Source organism: Aricia agestis, chromosome 15, assembly GCF_905147365.1.
Source record: "Aricia agestis chromosome 15, ilAriAges1.1, whole genome shotgun sequence".
Classification (NCBI taxonomy): domain Eukaryota; kingdom Metazoa; phylum Arthropoda; class Insecta; order Lepidoptera; family Lycaenidae; genus Aricia; species Aricia agestis.
In genome coordinates this window covers 12,583,460-12,604,915 of record NC_056420.1, presented here as the reverse complement: position 1 = coordinate 12,604,915, position 21,456 = coordinate 12,583,460, and the positions used below count along the sequence as shown (strand labels likewise).

Genomic DNA, 21,456 nt, shown 5'->3' with positions numbered 1-21,456 from the left:
CAAGCTTAGGTAGAGTTAACTTGTTCTTCAAAGGAGCGAGTTTTGTTTTCGCCGTAAGCAGCCTCGTTGTGCACACGCCTTTACTGTTTGTAGCGGTAATGTACACCACGCTTGCGTAAGCCTTTTCCGAGGCGTCGCAAAACCCATGTATAATGTATTTATGAGTATTACCTAAATATCTCGGTAATTCGAATTTATCCAAATGTTGAAAATCCTGTTTTAATGTTTTCCAGTCACAAATTATCTGCTGAGGAAGCTCATCATCCCAGGTAATGTTCGGCTCCAACCAAGTTCGTTGAAATAAAATCTTAGCTCTTACTGTAAGAGGTGAGAGCCAACCCAGCGGATCGAAAATCTTCGAAATGTTGGAGAGTAGTTGTCGTTTTGTAAGGTGATCCTCGCTATTTAAATCCACGAATTTATTTTGAAATGTAAATGAGTCTGTTCTAGGAGTCCAACGTAACCCTAATGTTTTTCGCGATTCAGCACATTTGAAATCTAGCGAAATGTCCAACTGTTCTGGTGACAAGTTTTGTGTGAGCTCCATGTTGTTACTGGACCATTTACGTATGTTCATGCCTGCTGTGTTGAAAATATCAATAATCTGTTTTTGCAAATCTCTCGCTTTCTCTATAGAACTCTCACCTGTGAGGAGATCGTCCATATAGAATGACGTCAAAATAGCATGTGATGCTAGAGGAAAATCATCCTTATGGTCTAAAGCGAGCTGTTTCAGGGTTCGCATGGCAAGATACGGCGCAGACTTAGTTCCGTATGTGATTGTCGTTAATTGGTATTCTTGCGGCAAAGAGTCTGCAGTTTTTGCGGTCGAGAAGATGTCTCTCCATACGATTCTTTGAAGATGCTGGTCACATTCTCTGACAAAGAACTGACGGAACATCTTTTCCAAATCCGCTGTAATGACGATTTTATGTTTACGCCACGATAAAATTAAACTATGTAAATCGCTTTGTAGATTTGGGCCTTGAAGCATCAAATCGTTCAAACTGTACCCCGTAGAAGTTTTTGATGAGGCGTTAAAAACGGTTCTCAGTTTAGTTGTTGTCGAGTCAGCTTTTAAAACTCCATGATGCGGGAGGTAGTACGACGGCTCTACCTTTTTTGTTACAGGTTTCATATGTCCTAAACTTAGATATTCCCTCATAAACTGTGTGTAGCTTTCTGAAAATTCTGTATTTTTTGCCATTTTACGTTCCAAATTATATAATTGTGCTATCGCCTTCGGTCTAGAGTTTCCCAGATGTTTCTCAAAGTCCTGTTTCATCGGAATCGCAACTTCATATCTACCGTTCTGTAATCGTCTCGTGGTCGACTGGTACAGCTGTTCGCAGTACTCATCTTCCTCCGAGCGGGCAGTCCAGGAGCTCTGAACCTCTTCGAACTCCCAATACTGCGAAATATCGGCTAGATTGTTCAGCACGACACAGCAGTTAAATGTCTTCACGTCCCCTGACAAGATCCAACCTACCCTAGTCTGTTGTGCCATGGGCGCCTTGTTAGGGCCCTTGATGAGGCCATCCATGAGGATGTCGGAGTACACACTCGCATCCAGTAGCATGTCAATAGGTCTGGAGATGTTGAAGTCGGGATCCGCAAGTCTAATGTTTTGCAGGTGTGACCACGGCTGTTTGTTAAATGTTCCATTAGGCAAATTGTTAATGACTTTATTTATAACAATAGCCTGAGTTGAAAATGTGTAGTCATCGTAAATTGACATACAATTCAAAGTAACGACTCCCTTTCCTTGTTTAGAGCCATATCCTATTCCAGAAATAGAAGCGGGATGATGTTGTCTAGGAAGACCTAGCAGCTGGGCGGCGCGCTCCGAAATTAATGAAATTTGAGAGCCTTGGTCTAAAAGCGCTCTTAAAACTATGTAAGTACCGTCGTAGGCTTGTATTTTTAAAAGTAGTGTAGTTAATAATATCTCCTCATTATCCGTAGCTACGTAGTTAACATTATGATTTTTATTAGTATTGTAATTAGGTGTAAAGTTAGTATTAGCTAAGTTAGATGTAGGCATGTAACTCGATGACGGAGCTGTTGTGACGACGGGCTGTGCTTGCGTAATCGATGACGTCGAGTATGTTGTATGAGGTAAGGATTTCTGGGCTTTGAAAACAGCGTAATATCCATCGTGTAGAATGGTATTGTGATCACCGTGGCAATGTTTGCAACGTTTTGCAGAAGTACAACCATTTGCATCGTGAATGTAAAGACAGTTTTGACAAATATGTAATTTTAGTACCGTTCTCATTTTTTCCTCGGCCGATAACTTGGCGAACTTACTGCATTTAAATAAAATATGATTCTGCTGACAGAGCGGACAGTTCCACATGCGAGTTGCTGTCGCCTGATAATGCGGTTTCACTATATATTTGCCTTTAGCATATTTTGTGTTATATTGCGTATTAATTGAATGCGACGAAGAGGGCTTTGGTGTGAAAGTTTGAGCCTTTCTTTTTTGTATGGGCTCTAAAGCTGTAAATTTATTTTCTAGAAAATTCATGAGCTCGTCCAGCGTGGGTAGCTCCCGTGGTTTTTTCCGATTTTCCTGGTAGTCACTGTACGTGTCAGGGTCCAGTTTTTTCGTAATCAGATGTACGAGTAGCGGGTCCCAAGAGGAAGTGTTTATGCCGAGATTTTGTATGGCATTAATACACTCCATGGATGTATCATAGAGACGCCTAATTTCATACGCTGACTGTTTGTAAGAAGCTGGCTGATTTAAAAATATCTCTACTTGTTTTGTAAATAGCAACTGACGATTGTTATACCGATGAGTGAGAAGCTCCCAAGCGGTATCGTAGTTTTCAGCGGAAATATGTAGATGTTGTATAAGACGCTCGGCTTCTCCTCTAAGTTTGCCCTTAAGGTGTTGCATTTTTTGACCCTTTGTGAGCAAGTTATTGTTATGGATGCTTTCGGAAAATAAATCGTAAAACGTAGGCCACTGTGTGTATTTGCCTGTAAACACGGGGATATCTATTTGAGGTGTTGCCTGTTGGATGTGAGCCGCGGATGCTAATTTTTTATTAAGTGACCGTTTGATATCTTTATAGCAATTTTCGTAGTAGGAAAATTCATTATCGTAGTCCGCGTTATCTCCTTGTAAAATATTGTCAATCTCTAAATGTAAGGAATCAATGTTATTCCAGCGAGACTGAACACTACGCAGCTCGTCTTCTAGCTCCCATTTATCGCCTATGTTGTCTACGTTGATGTTATTAATTAGCCTAGCGAATGCCCTAAAATTTGTACGTTGAAGCGATAAAAGTTTTTCAATGTCTGTGTGTGCCTGTTGCGGCGGTGCTGGCGGCGCCTGTGCTGGCGGTGCCTGCTCGCGAGACGGTGACGGTGTTGTCGTGTGTTTTCTGACGGACAAACTAGTACCTGTCTGGTCTGTTTTCGAAGTAGGTGTATAGGAAGAAATTCTATAACGGACATTATTGTAAAATTCGCGTGCCTCCTCGTACTGATTTTCGACGAAATATGGAGCATCAGGTTGACCGCGCAGACTGAGCTTGTCATTGTTCGCATTAAACTCAGCCCAGAGCCTGTCCAAATTAGCGAGTCTCTCATCGAGATATTCGCGCGTTTTACGGGATGGTGAATCCTTCCTAAAATTAGTCTCTATACGCTTAATTTCTTCTAGGATCGCGTTCTGCTGCTGAATTAGCTTGTCCATCGTGTAAAGAAAATATGGAAAGATCTTACTTGGTTCTGTGGTTTACTCTCCTGCGGGACTGCTGTCGATGCTGTCGCTGATGTGGGTGCTGCGGCTGTCGATGCTACAGAAACCTCACGGAGTAAAGTCCACTGAACACTTCACTAACTGTAGTTCTGACTGTACGTCACTGCAACTGTTCGTCACAGATATAACACTGTATGTGTTAAAGTCACTGGTGTCCTCACAACGCGGCGCGGATGCAAAGCAACTGTATGTTACACGCGACGCGAGAGCAAGGTCCTGAAGGAACGAAGGACCAAAAAGATCTGTAGTGTTTCTACAGATAGATAGGGATGGAATGAAACAACCAAACCCGATGAGTGCTGTTCTTACACTGATTTATTAAGTAAAATGTAACAATGTTAATGAATGTAAACTGCTGACACAAAGCGCTCACTCAGCAGTTAAACTAATACATTATTGTACTTTGTACAGTGTGCTTTATAAAAAACTTCTTTCCGCCTATATCAACTACGGTTGGAGCTAAAGAGCTAATAGAGCTCTTAATATATCTTATTTCCTCTTCAGTGACGTCATTATTTTCCTTTATAAACCGGAACCTTATTGGTCGACAAAATCTCGGTGAAGAAGGCGTTGGATTTTTCCATAATACTTTTTTGTTATTGTCTCCACAAGCTAACTGAAGGGGCACAAAACAGCTTTGAAAAAGATTTGCGTCTGAATTTGAGTCATTGTCATGTTTTTGTTTATATTTTGACTGTTGGGATCCATCGCAGCCCCATTTACTTATTAAAGTAATGCACTCCCGCTCTTCTTCCTTTAAAGTTAACAAAACCTCTTCTAGGTATTTCGATAAACGCCTAACGGTAACATCCATTAAAGGTTGTAACTGAGCTTCGGCACTGGCACTAGTTACTGTGCAAGTTTCTTTGGGCGGATAGCATTTCTTTTTGGCTTTTTGTAAGACACTGTAACAAGGGAAAAACTTCCTATTCGTTTTTCTTATTATTTCATATTGACCTTGTGTCAAATCAGCATCTACAAACATTTGCAAAGCTTGCATTGGTGTCAAAGCATGGTGCTCTTTGGAAGATTTTGTGAGATAAAATGCTTTCTTGTATTTACTGGCTCGTGTCGGAGTACTCGTGATATCTTTGAGAACATTAGATGCATCTCTTTTACCAGATTTCCCCAGTTCTACCTGCGCAGCATGTATGATGATTTCCTTGTCAAAACCGGAACGAAGTTCTTCGGTCTTTCGTCTTTTACTCCTCTCACTTGCCTCTTCAAACGATTTAGATGGTCGACCTGTTCGTTTTTGTGCAGCCTCAACAATAGGGATTTCAAACGTACCATCCAGCCATGATCGGTTGTATTTGAGAAATACGTCCTCTTTACAGTGAGCTTTGGCCCACCTTTGTTTCATTTCTGATTTAAAATGGGCAAAATCACGTTTTAACTTAGCAAGTTGATCTTCATTATATTCTTCACACGATAAAACTTCATCTTTTAAATAGTTTAATTTTGCATCAAAATTAGGCAAATTTTCTTCCTTCATAAGGTCGTACAAGTATTTGCGGGTCACTACCCTCACTCCTGATGCACCCGGTGAGCCTAAAACAAGGGTACGTTAAGTAACGAGTCACTAACAATAAATTGCATTTTTTATATTTTATCTTCGAACTCAAAAAAATGAACTTATCCGGACATTTCCGGAGATATTTTTAATGGTAATTAGGAGAAAAATACTCAATATAATAAATATATCAATAACAGAGTTGGGCAAAAAGTAATTAGATTAACAATTACACAATTACAAATACATTGTAGTTGTTAATCTGATTACAAAATAATCAGATTGATGAAGTAATTGTGCACCTGAAATTAACCAGTAGTTGATTCGAATGTAATTGGAATAAATTTTATTCTAATTACAATGTAATCAGATTACTTGTAATTTAAATACATGGAATTACTTTTTTTTTTTCATAATGATAAGTCCTAGACCCTAGTTTAACGTCGGTGTATCCTGGATTGACAGTTCACAATAGGACTTCCCATTTCGTAAAATAATCACAAATATTAGTTAACTCAGAAATAATACTTATAAACTATTTTTTTTTTTATGAAATAAGGGGGCAAACGGGTCACCTGATGGAAAGCAACTTCCATCGCCCATGGACACTCGCAGCATCAGAAGAGCTACAGGTGCGTTGCCGGCCTTTTAAGGGAATAGGGTAATAGGGGAGGGTAGGGATGGGAAGGAAAGGGAATAGGGGAGGGTAGGGAAGGGAATAGGGTAGGGAATTGGGTCTCCGGTAAACTCACTCACTTGGCGAAACACAGCGTAAGCGCTGTTTCACGCCGGTTTTCTGTGAGAACGTGGTATTTCTCCGGTCGAGCCGGCCCATCCGTGCCGAAGCATGGCTCTCTCACGTATATTTAAATTGTGGTTCGAATAAAGGTGAATGGCAGGATCCATACAGCATAATTTTGTTGTTGTTTTTCAACAGAATTTTTACTATGTACACACAACAGAATTTTTAAGGCAATTAGACTATCTATTTTGATAAACTTATCTAAATAGGTATTTATAATGTAGATCTATCAGGATCTGATGGCGATTTTTAGCAGCAGATTATCAAAAAATATCCTTGATCATTAGATAGTTTTTTATATTTGCATGTTTCACACACAGAATCAGGCGCTATAAGAACCCCGGTATTGCTAGAGTCAATACTCAATTTACTTTCTCACTTTTTGCTATCAGATTCTGGTAGACCTATCATTTTATGTTATATTTTTTTAATGTTGCCATAAGTAAAATACTTAATAAATACTATAGTTATTATAGAAACGTTTATTATGAATTATTATTAAACTCTTATTTACTTATATCTCATAATGAAAAGAATATATTACATAAAATCACATTACATTGTACATATTATAAATGTATATTTTGTTCTAATTTTTTCCATCGATATTTTTTCTTGTCATGGCAATCAGTTAAAGAGGCCATTTATAAAGAAGAAGAAGAAGACAGATGAAGAAAATCATTAGAAAATCTCAAATCTCAATAGGTACCTAATCCACTAATCTCAACTTGAACCAAAGATTAAGAAACCCGCGGTAGTAATTATTATAATATTATTATCTTTGTATGAAACTAATAATCAACATCCAACACAATCAACGGTAGCAGCATGTACCTATTAATTTGTTTGGGTAGCAGTTGTGAGTTGTGACTTGTGTTTGTCAGTTATTTTCTGTTGTTTTCAAATTGAGAACTGAGAAGGCCTGCTTTATGCGACGAGAGTAAAGATCTTGTGAATATTAATCGACTGTGGATATATCTTGGATATTATGTAAGTAGTTTACTTCAAATAATATATTTTACGTGTTAGCCTAACCATGAACTTTTTATTAAATTTTAAGTGTTGAAATGTTTTCCTTTCATTTTAAACCATGAAACTAATCTAGCAAAGTACCTATTATTAAGGAAAAAGTATGGAATAATTAACAATACTTCTAATCACTATCATTATTTCCAGATTACACCTACTGATCATATTTGCCATGCATGCTGGCAACTTGCGTATCATGCATCTACTGAAAATATGTCCAGCAGCAGCAGCGGTTGGCCATCATAATATCTGTGTTGTATCATGTGGATTATCCATAGTAATAGCAAATCGATGTAGAATTTTAATTGAAGGGACAAATGAAGAACAACAAAGAGTGGCTTCTATAGTATCTTCTTGGATTCAAGCATGAGAGGTAAACAAACAACCAAACACATCTTTATTTTCACATAAAAAATTTACAGGATATTCTTAAAATAAATTAATTAATTATAGTAAGTATTAATAATAGTAAGGTATTAAAATAAATTTATATGTAGTACCATCACTAGTGTTTCTTAATTCATTATTGCAGTAGGAAATAAAGTAATTTATTTCCTCAGCGTGATACCGGATTCATGGCAAGCTTTTCTCTAATTATATTTTTATTTTAGCTTTGGTCTCAAGATGAAAAACCAGAATAGTCCAAGTAATTGAGGACTTTCAACCTGAATATATGGAATCAGCTTTAATGTGTACTGTATGTGGCCAGTCTGGACACCACAACTTCAGACTTAGAGTGGAATCCTGAAAACATTACTCGTTTGCTGGAGCAACAAGAGGTATATAGTTTAAACTCTAATCTAATAATCAAATTAACGTATGTCAGTGTTTAATTTGTTTTTTACTATTGTTGTTTTGATATCTGTCCATCTCATCAAATGATTTATTTACAGATGTCATCTTTGAATGAAGTTTCTGGAGTTTGTTGGAACCAATCTCGAGACATAAGGTCAGATATTCCAGAAGCTGATGAAAGATCCCAACAAAATATAGTGTTGTTCAATATAAAAAGAGCAGCTGAAACACCAGGACATTGCGTTTTTCAAGAATGCATGAATCCTGAGCAAAATGTTGTGCCTCGAGTTGCCTGTGCCTGTGTTGTGTTGTTGTGCTTTAAGCTAAAAAAAGTCCTGCCTTTTAACTGCCAACAAAATAAGTTTTTCCAGAAGGAAAAACTTATTTTGTATTTATTGTAACAGAAAGAAACATGAATGGTCAGGTCGCTATCAAAAGCTATTGCATTGTAGGCTTAAGAACAGTGGGATGCTGCTCACATGTTTATGAGCATCATTTGGTACCTAAGCTATGCTCGCCATGAGGGTACTCCTGCCCCTGCCCCTATCTTAGATAAATATAATTGTAATAAGAATAATTATGAAGTTATAAATTATGATAAATTTTTCTTAAAAAAAGTGTTGTTTTATTACCCGTGTATGTAGTACTTATATCTTAATGCCTGCACCCGAACCTTTTGTAATCTACAAACGTAGCGTACAAGCACAAAACAGCATAATATGATTATAGGTAAGGAAATGCTTAAGCAGCTCCGTAGTCTACAAAAATTATTATAAATGCCTTGCCGAGCTTAAAGAGTATGATCTAAAAACAAAGGGATTATGGTGTCCTGCAGACCAAGAGGAAATTTTGTGTTCAGCTGTCACTTAACATACAAAACACAACAGCTGAAGCTGTCATTTAACACTATTTTTATGGGAGTGTAGTATTTCCCCGGTTACCGCTGTCCATTTTGACTGCAGGTCTAGCAGCTTGGCACTACCACTATTAAACTTCATAATTAAGTATTGAATTGTTGCACTATGCTTTTATACTGAACCTAAAGGTATGTCCAAGTTCATCCCACTGAGTGGATACCATCCTCATCTCAAATTATCTTCGGACTGTTATTATGTAGAACGGTAAAAATATATAAAGTAGGTACGTTGAATTTATGAATATACTTAATTATTTTTAAAACAATTATTTACGTTTTTACGAAAACTATAAGTAGGTACTGATACACACTGTAGGTCAATAATGTTTTTTTTTAATAATATTGTAATGAGTATATAATATAATTAGGTAAGTAAGTAAGTATATGTAATAATATCATAGCTGTAGGTAGGTACATAACCTCAAAATTTCAAACAAAACTGGCTATTACTTTTATGTCCCAAGTTTTAAAATCTATAAGTACTTAAAGTATTTAATTATACTTACTTATTAGGTATAAATTATAAATACGAAAGTGTGTCTGTCTGTCGTTCTATCTGTCTGACCTCTTCACGCCTAAACCACAGAAAGAAAAGGCTTTTTCTTGGTAAAGTAAATGTTTTTATTTTTCTTAGAGAATGTCATACTTCATGTTGTATGATATTATAAATTATTATTTACATTTTCCACTTCTTGTATCGATCTGATGGGCATATTTAATGCTTTATTTACCTATACCTACAGTAATTCCCTAAAAATAATACCTACCTCTAGCACGGACGTAAAAAAAATAACCTCTAGATAGTAGATACAGTAGTACAGTACTCTGTTTTTAACTCCTGACAGTTGACACTGTAATAATATTAGAGTAATTAGTCGAAACCAAAGTATTCAATTACAAAAGAACTTAATTTCAAATTAATTAGATTTCTTTGAAATTGGATTACATAGGAATCAATTGCTTTGTGTATTTCTATATTTAAATTTGAAAATATTTGAATTACAATGTAATTAGAATAAAATGTATTCTAATTACTTTGCAATTAGATTGATAATTAGATTAACCAGTATTTCAATTATGCCCAACTCTGATTCAATAATCATAACCCGATCTAACCCGATACATAAACATAAACCCCAGTAAAGAAAAAAATTAAGAAAATCACTGTATGAAAAAGGTGTTCTGTTATTATTCAAATATATTTCAAGTTTATTAGTTTATTTTAACTTTAATAATGTAATTTGTAAGTTTCTTACCTGCACTAACAGAATCCATCACTTTCAATTTGTAAAATAAATTCAAACACTTTGAAAAACACTTTAAAGTTTCTGAGTTTGGAGTAGCGCCGTGAATAGATACGTACAACTGATGCAACGTTACAATTCCGACTGACGGTACGGGTGCGGGGTAAGCGATGGCGGGGTTGGGGGTAGCGAATATTGTGGTCAGGCAGGTAATTTTTTCGGGGAAACCGGTTTTATGACTGTCATTGTTAGTTGAAAAAAGGGACTTTTGGCCGCCTAGATTGCACAAATACTTGTATGTGCGCCGAGCGCACTTTGTTTGGGTCCTGATGTAATCTACACACACATTGACACCTAAATAATTACACAAATTACACCCACACATTGAGAAATCCCTGCCACTCACACATTCAAGGCGAAGCTCTGATTGCTGCGCACACATTACTATCTACTGTGTAAGTACGCCTCAGTCCAGAAAACACATTCAAAGAATTTCACACCTACGCTAGTGATTGACTGTCGATAAATTTACTATCGAGCAGTTACGTTGCTGCATATCGCGAACAATTTTAGCATTAATAGCTGGCCCCAATACAATTTTAAACAAGTTTTTTATTTAGATTCATCTTGTTTTAGATAATTAAATCTTGCAAACTTGTAAGTTGCCTCACAGTCACAGTGTAATGCAAAGTCAGGAGGTCAAAAATAAAAGATTATTTCGATTTTTAACCCCCGACAAAAAAGAGGGTTGTCTGTCGGTCTGTCTGTCTGCCTGTCTGTCTGTCTGTCTCTCTGTCTGTCTGTCTATCTGTCTGTGGCATCGTAGCATCCAAACGGGTGGACCGATTTTGATATAGTTTTTTTGTTTGAAAGCTGACATGATCGAGAGTGTTCTAAGCTATAGTTCATCATCATCAACCTGCTCCGTGCTGAAAAATCGCGGTTGATCTGGTTCGTGAAGGGCCGATTAGCAACTTGCAGTCGTTTGGTGGGCTTTATATTTTGCATTCCAGTTCGTGACATTTATAAATATTTGCACATTAATGGAAAATTGACCTGGTGCTGGAGCATCACCTGGTAATCAATAGGATACTCAACTCCTCACCAACTTAGAACAATAGTTTCGTAGTTGGACTCATTTTAATTGCGACAGCTAGTAAGACGTAGATAAACAGTAAATTTTTGCATGCTGCTGCTGCAGCATCACCTAGATTCTATAGGAGCCGAGCTCCATATTACCTCATAGTGGATGTTTCATGTTTGGACTCATATTGACGTCCTCACCCAAAAGGACATTCCTAGATGATATATATTGTTTGTCGATAGGAATTATTCTGTACTTTAACGAACACAAGTTTGAAAAGCATGAAATAATATTAAATTAAGAAATTTAAAAAACCCCCGCCAAACAACTTTAAAAAGTAATGAAATAATATATTTTACTGACTTTAAGTTTAAATAATTCCCAAGTGTAAAGTGATATTTTAGTCTATAATCCGTCCATAGAAAATCACGAAAGGCGAATTTACACACATCCATTCGCACATCTAGGTACATTCATTTGGGTACTTTGCTACACTTATTTAATAATAAAAGAAAATAATAAAGTAATTCCTTAGATTGTTTTACATGATTATAAATATTTATTAAACTATCAAATCATCTACTTAATATTTGTTATTAGTTTATTACTCGTACTAATCGCGGCAATGCAACGTGCCGTATCGACAACAAGAAATGACAGGTACATCACTATCTCACGGCGCTTATCAGCGGCCGTGCACGGAAAGCGACCGATTCAATATGCGCAATTTTCATTGCTCGCTTAGACTGTTTTCAACACCAGGCACGCTACACTTAGCGAGCAATGTTATGCGTTCAATCGTTAGGTTACATATTTCTCTCAGTACCCGACAGAAAATTTCTAATGCAATTATTTTAACGAAAAAAATGAGATTTTGGTGGAAAATGCTGGAAATACAAAATTGTTTTGGTACTTAGCGATGAAAATTGACCCCTTCAAGTTTATGGTCACTTCGATTCTTGCACACAACCACCGAATAGTTAGGCATTTCAAAAAAACACTCCCGTAGTACGCGCTTAGACAATCACGTCCCGACTAATTGTGTTTTTGCGTAGTTTGCCCGTTTTGGTCATACTTCACTTACACCGGCCACGCCTCCACAGCCACTCTTGTTCGTTTAATATCTCTATGCAAAAAACTGTACAAATTTTGTACAGTTTTGTACTACAAAATTTAAAGTCATTTTTCCAGATTATAGTCAAGTTGAAAGTCTAGTAAAAGTATAAAAAAGTAGTCAGTAAAGTCAACGAGTCAAGTCAGTTGTTTTAGTAAAGTGGTAGATCCTTTATTAAAACTTTCAAATTTCGATGGAGTTTTGGAGGGAACACAAAATGGCATGTTTCTTGAAGATGATACACGTCTTGCCCACACTTGTGCTGTGTGCACGACATCGAATATTTAATGGTTATTATTCTACTAACATTACACATTAAAATCCGAAATAACACATTACACAATAATAGGAAAATAATACAAAAACACAACGTCACTCTTTCGTAAATTCCCGGTAAAACAGAAAACTCTTGGAAAACTCCTTCTTCTTTTTTTTCTCGCTTAGGAAGTAACCATGGCCAGTGTCAAGTAAATGGCGGGAAATTTTCTGTTTTAGTTTACACTTTACAGTGTTTGTACACCATTTTTGCAATAGCTTACCTATTCTATTTCATTTGTTATTCAATCGTCCAATAGTTGAGTCATTTGAATTATAAGTTAGGTAAGTTAGCTATATTGTAAGATTTATTTACAATGTTTTAAGAAGTTTTGTTTTTTTTTTAATTCTAAAAATAATTAATAATTAAAGACTGTTCACTGTAGAGAGTCTAGAGCACTGACCTCAGAGGTCAGTGGTCTAGAGACTAGAGTGTAGACTTTATTGTCTGAATTTCTACGTGGAGGAGAATAAGAAGAAATGTCAGTGCAAAAAAAAGCCGATGGTAGTTTTTGAAATTCAAATGAAATTTGAACGAAATATTATCCAAATTATAGCAAATAAAGAATTATACTCATTATTTACGATTTCAATAATATTATTTTGACGATGAGTATCGATATACCAGATTGTACAAAACTACCCCTCAGTGAACACATAGAGGCATACAATAAAAGAAATAAAGTAACAAGAGAACATGTAGATTCCATTCAATGTAACCAAGATTTAGTTGAAAAAGTTATTTATAATTATTTAATTGTAAAGAGGATTTTAAAAAACTTGTACTGGCAAGATTTGATGGTGTGTAAACATGTGTGTAAAACTTGGCATGCAGCTATTAAAAGTTTGGCTTTGGAGTGCAGAGGACCTAGGGAGTTTGGTATAATATTCAAGCCTGGAAGATCTGAGTTTATTAAGTCTGGAAATTTGAATGTACGACCTTTGTTAGTCCTAACATTTATTTGTGTCAAATACAAGGAAATTATGATACGGGAGTGCAAAAGTATTGTGCCCAAGACATGCCAGCCGAGCTGCGGTGAATACCATTGTTGTAAGTTAGATATTACAGTAATACTTTGAGGCTTACTCCAGTCATCACGTAGACTACTTGCAGTAAATATATATATTTTAATAATAAAAAAGTATGGTATTTATATATTATTTTGATAGTTTTAGACATAGTGGATAAGTTCACTAATGCACCAAAGGATTGTATGATCACAGTGATATGTAAGAAGTCAGAAGACAGGTTCATTCCACTTCCTGTCGAAGATGTTCCTTATAACTCCTATTTCGTATCTGGCCTGTATATACCTATAATACCACAAGTGCGATGTCGTAGAATTATTATCAGGCCCGAGCATCCGTTTCATTGTTTGTCTATAACTAGTTCTATTGATAGAATTGTAGCCAAAAATGAAATTTTCAAAGGCGTAATTGTATTTGCTAGTAATGACATGTTTGGAAATGCATTGAATTCAACAGTTTCGGAACATTTGAAAGAAGTGTAAGTTTAGTTCAGTTTCGCTTCATGCCATTTTTATGATAGACAATAGTAAAGTATTAATGTTCGTATTAGGGTATTTACTATTTTGTATAATGAAAATTAGTTCAAGATGCAAGCTTCTTACATCAATTTATTGCATCTCATATAAATAATTTAGTATAACTTTTTTTGTTTGTTTTCAGGCAGCCAAATGTACCTTTTGCAATTGGTGGGTGTGTCACTGAATGCACAATTAAACACAGTGATGTAAAGATAAAAAATAATACCAATGCCTTGAACAATATAATGTCAATCATTGCCTTTACAGTCCCAAAGAACAAAGAGAATGAGAGTAATTTTGATATGTTCTCATTAATATTAGACTCCAAAATGAAGACTAAGGATAATATTGAGCATATCACAAGTAAATATTACATACTTTACATACTAATATTACAAATGCAATGTGTGTCTGTCTATCTGTCTGTCTGACTATCTGTCGGTCCAACTGTCTATCACCTCTGAACGTTCAAACTGATGAACCGATTTTGCTGAAATTTGGTAAATATGTCCTTTTCCTGGACTCAAAAGTATCTCCAAATACTTTGAATCCGGGGAAAGGACATAGGATACTTTTTATCCTGAAAAAATTTACGCTTCCCACACGATAAATGATTTTTAGCGCAAAGGAGATAAATTAGTTATATATTTTTATTACACTGTAGTGACTAGTGATATAATGAAGTGTTGCATGAATATCGATTGTTCATGTTGGGTCATTACTCATTAGTCATTAACTCATTACTCATTAGTTTTCATCAGAATATACCCATTTCATATTTACATGAGTATAACTTACGTTACATTATTTTATTGTTCTTTTTCAGTTTTCTAACCGAGTGCCACGTTTTGAGTACAGTGCTGCTATTAAACTAGGCTCCCTTAAAAGACTTCACAAGTACAAAATTGAAGACGATTGTTTTAGATCATGTTTCCCGGACACAACATTCACAGGATGCTGCTGTTTATCTGGACTAGGTTCAAACCATCCTGCAGAGCCTAATGAAGATATTCCAACACCTAAGAGAATCAAGATGGAGCCAATGATTTACTATAACAATGATGAAAATGTCACAGTATTTATGTATATAGGTTGGGGAAAAGTAACTGCAACCATGGGTCCCGTCGCCAAATGAAGTTGCTATTAACACATGTACTCTTATGTGTACTAAAATATTAATCGGAATATTGTGAAGAAAAGATTTAAATTTTTAATACAATATTTTTTTATTGTAACTGAATTTTAAATTTAGACCTTGCTTTTTATACCTAGTCGCGCTTTCGATCTGGTAAAGGTAAACTATATTTTACTATGGCGAAACTCGAAAGCTGCTGAAATCAAATGTTCCAATAAAAACTGTAAGTCTGTTGAGAATTGAGATACTGGTACGAATTAAACCAAACTAACTTAATAAAATGGGGCGGCGCAACCTCTAATGACTTTAGTATGGGGTGCGCCAAGGGGGGCTAACCTCTCCGGACTTATTTAGCCTGTATGCGACCTGATTGAGGAGCTCGAGAGCACTCGAATAGGTGCAACGCCTGAGTAACAACCTAAGTTATGCTGACGATATGGTGCTTCTGAGCCCCTCAATCAAGGGGTTAAATTATTTATATATTATTCGGCTGCATTATTGTGGAGTTGAGCAAAAATAAAAAAATAAAGCTGTCAATTGACCCATTTGACATCTTTCAACGATCTGTCAAATCAATTCCATCAAACAATATTTTCAAAATTCTTGTGTGGATTATTATTTGCAAATAAAATAATAGGTACACAAATCTTAAAAAAATTAGAAACACTAAACAGAGAAAATGACTTCTAACAACGTACTATACATGAAAGGAATGCATTTGGTAAGAAATCATAATATTTCCTGATCCTTGATGAATTATCTTCATAGTCTACTGAAGGTAGAAAAGAGGGTAGAAACCCCTCAGACCAAATAAATTCTACCCATACTTTTTATTAGATTTTTAGAATTACTTTGAAATGTTAAACAGATTGTTATCGCTTTGTTCTTTATGTTGGCCGCAATTTAGAGTTTAGATTAGTTAGTAATTAAAAACGGGGAAAGTCAGATCATGAGATAAAGTAAATAATTGTAATTACTTACATATTTTTAAACAATACCAAAGTAGGTAATAACAATATTCACGAGGCGACAATTTTACGAAAATTTGTAACTTTTCTTGTCTTATTTGTCAATCTTTGTATAAATTTTTAGTCTGGATCAGAGCAAGAAATTGATGAAGAAGATGAAGATATTTGGGATGATAGGAAACTCAATGATGCCTATGACAAGGCGCTTAAAATGGCCAACGCAGAAGTGGCTAAGAGAATAGCTATGTCTACAAATACACAGGGAAAAGACAAACATGGTAACTATTGTGGAAAGTTAAAAGTCAGATGTGATGAAGCTTTTTTGTTACACATTATTATGTGTACATTATTTTATCATACATACTTGAATTAAAAGAAATCACTTTTAATTTATGGCGGATATGTAATAAGATCCACAATGTATGCAGTGTTGAGTACCTTTATCTAGCAACACTTAAGATAGAAACATTTGAAATTTCCTGTCATCCTATCTTTTTTGGGCCATTCCCTGGTCCATTGTACTGGTCATTTTAAAACATATTGTCTTGTATTCTTTCAATTTAATTTCTTACTTTTATTATTAATATCTAATATCTATTAACCCTGTCTACAAATCAACTGTTAATTTTTATCATTATATTTTCAGACTCTCCAAAAACAATATCCATCAGAACATTCAAATACTTCATGATGCTTTTATATTTCAGATAAAAGTAAAAATACCGCTACAAAGCATTCAGATAAGTCTTCCAAGAAGGAACTGACTCAGTGGAAAGCTGGTATGCACTGCCGAGCTGTGTATGACGAAGATGGTATAGAATATGAGGCCTTATTGATGAGAGTTATAAACGAGAAGGAGTGTATTGTAAGATTTTTAGGTGAGTAGCTATTATTGACTAGTTAGAAGTTAGTGTTAAATGAAATTTTAATGGTTTGCTATATCATAAAGCCTAGATATGTAGCAATACAAAACATTGTCTATTAACGGCCGTTCCCAATATTTGATCTATCTTTGGTTTTTCCCTACTAGAGATAGGAATAGCTCACATTAGAGACATATTTTATGTCAATTCAAAATTAGCTGCGATTGGTTGTATGTCAAACGAGAGATAGATTGAATATTGGGACAGACTGACAGATGGTAATTAAATAGAAACTTACTATATAGAACCCTAAGAATCCAAGACATGTAGAATCAAGAAACATCATTGTACAAGCTTTAAGTAGGCCCAAAATTGATTTTAAATGACAAAAAAAATCTAAAATGTTTTTGGCGGTACCCACAATTACCACCAAAAACATTTTAGATTTTTTAAGTGCTTCTGAATACGACAGCTGAAATCAATCATGTGAGCATAACACCTAAGAAGATCTTTGCGGCCACCACTTATATCACCACATATTATTACCGTAATTTCCAGGATACAACAACACCGAGATAGTGGAAATAAATTCTCTCAAACCGTCCCTGGGTAAACTGGAGCGCACCAGACAGATAGAAGACACGCTGTTGGAGAGAACAGATGATGCGTGCAGTGAGGTGTCGCAGTTGGAGAAAATGGAGTGCAGCGATAGAGCATTCAGTGTTGCCAGTTCAGGTACTACATGTAGAAAATTGTGTCATCGGGAAAGTTGATTCACGGGTAGATTGGTCTGTGTAATTTGGCCACGTTATAAAAAGATTTATTCTTATGGTAAAGTACACAAAGTGATGGATTAAGGAAGGAAATCTGTCCGTTTGTCCACAAAAACTGTCAACATTATTATTCTTTCGCATTTCTACTGCAGCCTTGCTAAGCCTGTTGGAATTATTACCTTTTTAACCGACTTTCAAAAAGGAGGAGGTTATATGTTCGGCTGTGGATATATTGTTTTTCTAGCACCTTTTTATATCCTGTGTAAATATTCCTGTCCAAATAGCTCTTTACTTATTTCAGAGACAATACAGAAGAAGAAAAAGTCTAGTAAAAAGAAAAAGTCAAAACAGAAAAACGTAAATGGTTTCAACATACCTAACTTACCTATGCCAGATCTGACACAACTCAATAATGTAAGTATCATTTTCATATTATGAGTCCTCCCTGCCTAGGCCAGTAAGCTCAAAAGTGATCAAAAAAGTCATGCGGGCAACACTGCTAGGAGTGTATTGTCATGGAGTGTATTGTCATCCGTATGCGGTCTGGATCAGTGCACTGGTAAAAACTCATATGACAGGAAAACTAAAAGCATAGAACTAGAAGCATAACCCTTAGGGCCAACGCACACGTACCACAACCACACCACATCGCAACAACAAAATGTCACAGCAGTGGTTACGTGTGAATGGTGTCGCTGCAGCTTTTTGTAGTTGCGTTGTGGTACCGACATAATGTCGACTTGGTTGCGTTGTCGCCAGTAGTTGCGATGTGAAACAGAGGGGGGAAGAGCGGGGGCGGGATCGACGCAACGTTGTGGTTGGGATGTGTCATGTGAACTCATGTGGTCGGCCACTAGTTCGCTTGTGGTTGCGATGTGGTTGGTACTCGGTATGTGTGCTACGTATGAACGGGACGTTAACGTGGGAGAGCCATGCTTCGGCACGAATGGGCCGGCTCGACCGGAGAAATACCACGGGCTCACAGAAAACCGGCGTGAAACAGCGCTTGCGCTGTGTTTCGCCGAGTGAGTGAGTTTACCGGAGGCCCAATCCCCTACCCTTTTCCCGTCCCTATCCTCCCCTATTTCCTTCCCTACCCTCCCCTATTCCCTACCCTCCCCTATTCCCTTCCCTCCCCTATTACCCTATTCCCTCTTAAAAGGCCGGCAACGCACCTGCAGCTCTTATGATGCTGCGAGTGTCCATGGGCGACGGAAGTTGCTTTCCATCAGGTGACCTGTTTGCTCGTTTGCCCCCTTATTTCATAAAAAAAAACTCGTTGCACGTACGAAGCCACTCGCTAACCACTAGTATGATAAGGCCTTTATTTAATTACTCAAATGTAAATAATTTAAAGTTTTGACAAGCCTCAAACATTGTCTGTCAAACTGTCATTAAATTGAGTTAATCATAATTAAATGTCTCTGAGTATGGCAGTTAGAGCACTTACATACTCTGATCAACAAGTGCCATTTTCGTCAATACCTGATCTCATGCATCGAAAATTATGATTTTGATCTCATTCGATTCGGAATGCAAAAGTTATAAACATTTAAGTAAACATAAAAAGAAGGGTTTGGTTTTTTTTTTTAATATTTCGAAAACTATTTGAGATGATCAAAATTTGAAAATCATAATTTTCGGTGCATGAGATCAGGTTTTGACGAAAATGGCACTTGTTAACCAGAGTATACAGACGAACGGCACTTGTTGACGGCACGTATCAAAGGCAGTCGGATGTACTTATAAAAAAAAATCAATAAAAAAATTCATGCCATGTAAGAAGCCAAACAGTTATGATCTTATAGCATATTCCTTCAATATTTGCTGGAATATATTATAATAATAAGCTAGTAGATTAACAATATTAATATTTTTCAGCTGGGCTCCCTCGATATGCCGATACCACCGCCACCGCCGATGCTGTATGGGGACTCTGAAGACCAGGCCGTCTCCTCCATGCTACTCAGCTGGTACATGAGCGGCTACTATACTGGACTATACCAGGGGATGAGGAGGTAAGGTGCCTTTTTATAAAACAAGAGGGCAAACGAACAAACGTGTCACCTGATGAAAGCAACTACCGTCGCCTAAGACTAATAAAAACTATGGAAACGTATCTCCCATACCTCAACCGTTTTGAATTTGGTTCTTTTTCGCACACTAAAATATGACAATAGCCACGAAACGCTATAAAGCTATTGACAATAATTGTCACTTGTATAAAAACACAAAATTGTGTACCGAATACATGCATAAAGTATGCATGTCTTGGGGTCACATTTTGTACAATGCAGACAAAATTTTTGACACAGTTACTCGTCCTTAATTTTTATTATTCGTAGACGACGGTCTACGAATACTCGCAACGTTAGAAGAGCTGCAGGTGTGTTGCCGGCCTTTTGCCGACGTATCTTTTAACCGACTTCAATAAAAAAGGAGGTTATCAATTCGACCTGTATGTATGTAATTCCAGAACTGCGGATTTCAGGACAAGATCGTATATTATGTTAGAGTTACATATCAGCGTCTGAACAAGTGTGCCAAATTTCAAAAGTGTATATTTAATATGTATGTATGTATGTTTTTATGTTAGTGTTCGCATATCTCCGGAACTACAAGTCCGATTTAAGTAATTATTTTTTTTATTGTACTAGGAATGGTTTAACTTAGGGAATTGCTGTAAGTTTCATCAAAATCGGTTTAGTAGTTTTTGTGATAAGGAATTTTAATTCTTAATTACGTTCAATTTTGAAGTCGGTTTTATCTTTTAAAAAAAAAAATACAATAAAATTATAATCATTAATGTCAATTTAATTAAAGCCCCATACAGTCACCGGTGACCGAGACACAATAGAAATTCTATTGTGTCTCGTTTTTCCACGATCGACGAGTTAATGCAGCGAAAAGTGCCAATTTTTTTTTAAATATCTACCCCACTAAAGCAAAGCAAAAAGGCCTTCTGATCAGGCTGATCTTGGCCTGTATTTATAGACTTTCAACTGTTCTCTCAAAACTTCTAAACTAGTTATCAAAATTAGAAAAATTACATGGAAGCATCCTAATCGTCCGCTGATAACATAATATAATATAGGTAGATGACGTTGCGTTAAAATGGCTATAACGCCCTCTATGGGATATAAAGAAAAGAGTAAAAAACTTTTTAATCGCGTCGTGTAGGTTATCAAAATATGAAGAAAGAGTTGTGTTAGCACGTTTCAAATAAGTAAATAGTATATGTAGTCGGGATATAGTTTTTAAACTACTTAGTTGTTTCTAAAGCTGTGATTTTTCTCCTGTCCAGGTATTTTATTGTTGCATACTAAATATTTCTTTTTTTTTCAGGGCAAAGTCTCAGAGGTATCAATGAAAAACCAAGGCGTTTTTGTAATAAGTTTATTTCGGACACATAACTAAAAATAAAGAAATATTAATAATAAATTAAATTTGCCTCCAGAATTGTGTTTCTATGTACAAATAATATACATTACTGCTATTGCTGTCCTTCTCTTCTGTACGAAATGACAAGGATAGCTGATATTTAGATCAAAATAGATCTTATTTATAAGTAAGTATTCATGAG

The 21,456-nt window shown here is 36.1% G+C and overlaps 2 protein-coding genes and 1 long non-coding RNA gene across 4 annotated transcripts; all 3 read left to right on the top strand.

Annotated features, from left to right (window-relative positions):
• The first annotated feature begins 6,821 nt into the window (after positions 1 to 6,821).
• Positions 6,822 to 8,484, top strand: LOC121734080. Of its 2 annotated transcripts, XR_006036654.1 has the most exons (4): positions 6,822 to 7,080; positions 7,267 to 7,492; positions 7,731 to 7,898; positions 8,013 to 8,484. It is a non-coding gene; the product is annotated as an uncharacterized LOC121734080 (long non-coding RNA). The 2 variants fall into 2 exon arrangements; XR_006036655.1 differs by having other exon boundaries at positions 6,824 to 7,492.
• A 4,603-nt stretch (positions 8,485 to 13,087) lies between these two features.
• LOC121734075 lies at positions 13,088 to 15,369 on the top strand. The gene is made up of 4 exons (XM_042124488.1): positions 13,088 to 13,638; positions 13,758 to 14,094; positions 14,277 to 14,497; positions 14,961 to 15,369. The coding sequence occupies exons 1-4, from the start codon at positions 13,197 to 13,199 to the stop codon at positions 14,966 to 14,968; spliced, it is 1,008 nt and encodes a 335-aa protein (XP_041980422.1). The 5' UTR covers positions 13,088 to 13,196; the 3' UTR covers positions 14,969 to 15,369.
• A 499-nt stretch (positions 15,370 to 15,868) lies between these two features.
• LOC121734077 (survival motor neuron protein) lies at positions 15,869 to 21,370 on the top strand. The gene is made up of 7 exons (XM_042124490.1): positions 15,869 to 15,990; positions 16,362 to 16,515; positions 16,945 to 17,115; positions 17,659 to 17,835; positions 18,175 to 18,287; positions 19,755 to 19,891; positions 21,219 to 21,370. Exons 1-7 carry the CDS (start codon positions 15,949 to 15,951, stop codon positions 21,241 to 21,243), a joined length of 819 nt encoding a protein of 272 aa, XP_041980424.1. The 5' UTR covers positions 15,869 to 15,948; the 3' UTR covers positions 21,244 to 21,370.
• The last annotated feature ends 86 nt before the right edge of the window (positions 21,371 to 21,456 follow it).